The sequence below is a fragment of the Dinoponera quadriceps genome, unplaced genomic scaffold (assembly GCF_001313825.1).
Source record: "Dinoponera quadriceps isolate SergipeBrazil2010 unplaced genomic scaffold, ASM131382v1 scaffold113, whole genome shotgun sequence".
In the NCBI taxonomy this organism is placed as follows: domain Eukaryota; kingdom Metazoa; phylum Arthropoda; class Insecta; order Hymenoptera; family Formicidae; genus Dinoponera; species Dinoponera quadriceps.
Genome location: NW_014554899.1, coordinates 63962 through 66546, shown reverse-complemented (window position 1 = coordinate 66546; position 2585 = coordinate 63962). Strand labels below are relative to the sequence as shown.

The window sequence follows — 2585 nt, the reverse complement described above, 5'->3', positions numbered from 1 at the left end:
GGGGGGGGGGGGGGGGGCGGAAACAGATATTGACCGCAGCGCGGTATTGACCGTCGGCTACCAACCGACCTCTCCCCACCGGTATTCTTACGAAGTAAATAAAAATGCTTTCCGTTTCTTCCCTCGCGAACAATGACAATCCTCGGAGGTCGTCGACCTTCGCGGCTAACGTGAGAAAGATCGAATTGTTCTTCCTCGTACGATGATTACAGACTTTTTCAAGCGCTGAAACTGACCTTTAACAGACGTATCTCTCGTAGCGCGATCTTACGTATGAGGGGATCATCTTCGGTTTGTTGAAACTTCTTTACAGCCACCAGTTTTCCAGTTTGCCGGTCCCTACACTGGAAGACAACGCCGTAACTACCCTCGCCGAGCCGCGCCAAACGCTCGTAACGCTCCATGGCTTTGCTTGGCGCCCGAGACCTACGGAAAATTATATTCTCGCCGTTCATGCGTTTCTCTCTTTCGTTTTATCCGTGATTTCGCGTCGTACTCTCGCCGAAAATTTATTCAATCTCTCGTTTTCTCGTAAATTTCTCTATATATACATGCCGAGAATCGACTGAACGAATATGTGGAAATCTATTAAAAGCACAAAGTTTTTCTTTAATACCCACTTTTTATACTTGGCAAGGCATGGCAAGGATGTTAACTGTTGCGTGAAAAGCATAGTATCACCGCAGACAGTACCGGCTAGACTGTTCCAGTGGATGACCAAGGGTCAAGCTACCCCACGAAAGAGAGAGAGAGAGAGAGAGAGAGAGTTTTGCTCTATTCAAACCCAGGCGATTCGGCGCAGGCGCCAGCACGATCCTCATCAACCAAACCGAAAGCGGTAAAAATTTCATGCGGTCGTATAATGGCGTTACAGTATCCATTGTCGTAATATGATGGCATAAGGGAGATTGACAAATTCCATCAAGGGGAGGACCGCTCGATCAAATGAATGCTCTTTGACATTTAACTCTCGGACGCGAATGAGATATCGATTCGTCTAATAATTACACGATCTAATACTACGAGCGAGCGGACTGCAGAAATGTTATTTCATCGTTCTATCGTTCGATTAATGGAAAAGATTATTGCAAGCCCGGCCGATAAACTGTGAAGAGACATTTTTCATTCGCAAGAGTGTCGGCTTTGTTTGTTTATATTATTACGGTATATTATTACGATATTGAATTTTTCATCCAAAGAGAGAGGTTACGGAAAAAGGAGCTCTCACCACTGTGGTATATGCTGCCGATAATTTGCAAACCTCACGTCGTTTACCATATTGTTGTATTCGCACGCATTATTACGCTTATCGATGACAATTTGGAAAGTTTGATATCGTTGGTGCGGACATGGCTGCTTAGGTTACGTTTATAGAGATGGACGCGCGTGAAAAATTTTCAAAGCGCGAATTGTCATGTAGCTACGTTCACAAGCTTGTTTTATTACTTGTCTTAGTCAAAGTCGCATTTCGGTAATACGTGGTAAGATTTGGCACGATTCCTTTATTCGACCGGAGATTTTGTTTCAGGAAAGATACAAATTTTTTCAAAGAAAAGAAGACAAAAATTTAAAGCAAGAGACAATCAATTATTTCTCCCTTGCGAGGAAGTAACGTATAAAGGTCCGGCGCGCAATGTTCCACATGTGAAACGTTTCGGTGAAAGAGAACTTGTCAATAAGAATCGCTGGTACGTACAAAAATCCGAGAATAGAATTCATGGAGCTCGTTGATCGGGACACCCTTATCGGCGAACATACCGGACGGTACTAACACGTCGCTTTACGTTGTGTGAACCCTTGATTATTGACAATCGATATTGCGCTGTATGCGTCTATATTTAAGTATCCTGACCGTGAAAGAGGTCAAGACTGTCCATCGCGGAATCGGAGACGGAATTTCCTCACAAATGTTGTATTCGCATAAAAATCTTGTCCAATTTACGAGGAAGGAGGTTTTTTTCGTTTCAAACATCCGTAAATGGAAGCTCTCTCTGTCTTATAGCTCTTTAATCAACGCCGCTTTAACGTACATTTTTGCAAAAATCTCTCCTTACTTTAGTTTCCTTTTTTATTATTTGACGAAAATGACCGGACGCTAAATACTGAGAATATATTGGAAAATTCTAACTGACCAATCAGTGTGTTTACCTCCTCGGTAGCAATGGTAGCGTACTACCGAACAGCCAAAGCTTCCTATCTTGAAGCCATTTGTCCATTCGAAGGCTTCTTACAGAAATCTCCCGCTACGAGTGAAATATTCATGTCGCACCCTCGCCAACACCGTCGTGACAATCACAGAGAATTTCATTTGACGCGTCGACATTGTTGACGAACTGACGTTCCCCGATGGCAGCACTACGTTTTCGTCAGAACCCACCCACCGATCGTGTATTCGTCCTTTTGCCTAAAACCACGCCGATCGATAATATTCGATGCGTCCATTCCGCGCAAGTTGATCTCTTCTCTCGCAATGAAATGTTGTAACGCCTCAAATTCATGAAATTGTGGAACACGGAGTATCGTACGCAGGGGGTTAGTAGGAAATATAACAATCGTTAAGTTATATAGTCAATAGTCTTTTGATA

The 2585-nt window shown here is 43.3% G+C and overlaps 1 protein-coding gene across 3 annotated transcripts in view; it reads right to left on the bottom strand.

The window, feature by feature from the left end:
- LOC106742606 (cyclin-dependent kinase-like 4) overlaps positions 1-2369 on the bottom strand; it is a 3844-nt gene extending 1475 nt beyond the window's left edge. The window contains exons 1-2 of one of the 3 annotated variants that reach the window (XM_014615733.1): positions 2149-2369; positions 237-426 (exon numbers count right to left, since the gene is read on the bottom strand). In XM_014615733.1, the coding sequence (XP_014471219.1) occupies positions 237-426; positions 2149-2216 (258 nt within the window). In that variant the 5' untranslated portion in view covers positions 2217-2369. Of the gene's footprint in view, positions 1-236; positions 427-620; positions 1658-1696; positions 1799-2148 lie in introns of those variants that run through there. The other 2 variants (XM_014615735.1, XM_014615734.1) reach the window with 2 other exon arrangements.
- Positions 2370-2585: the final 216 nt, after the last annotated feature.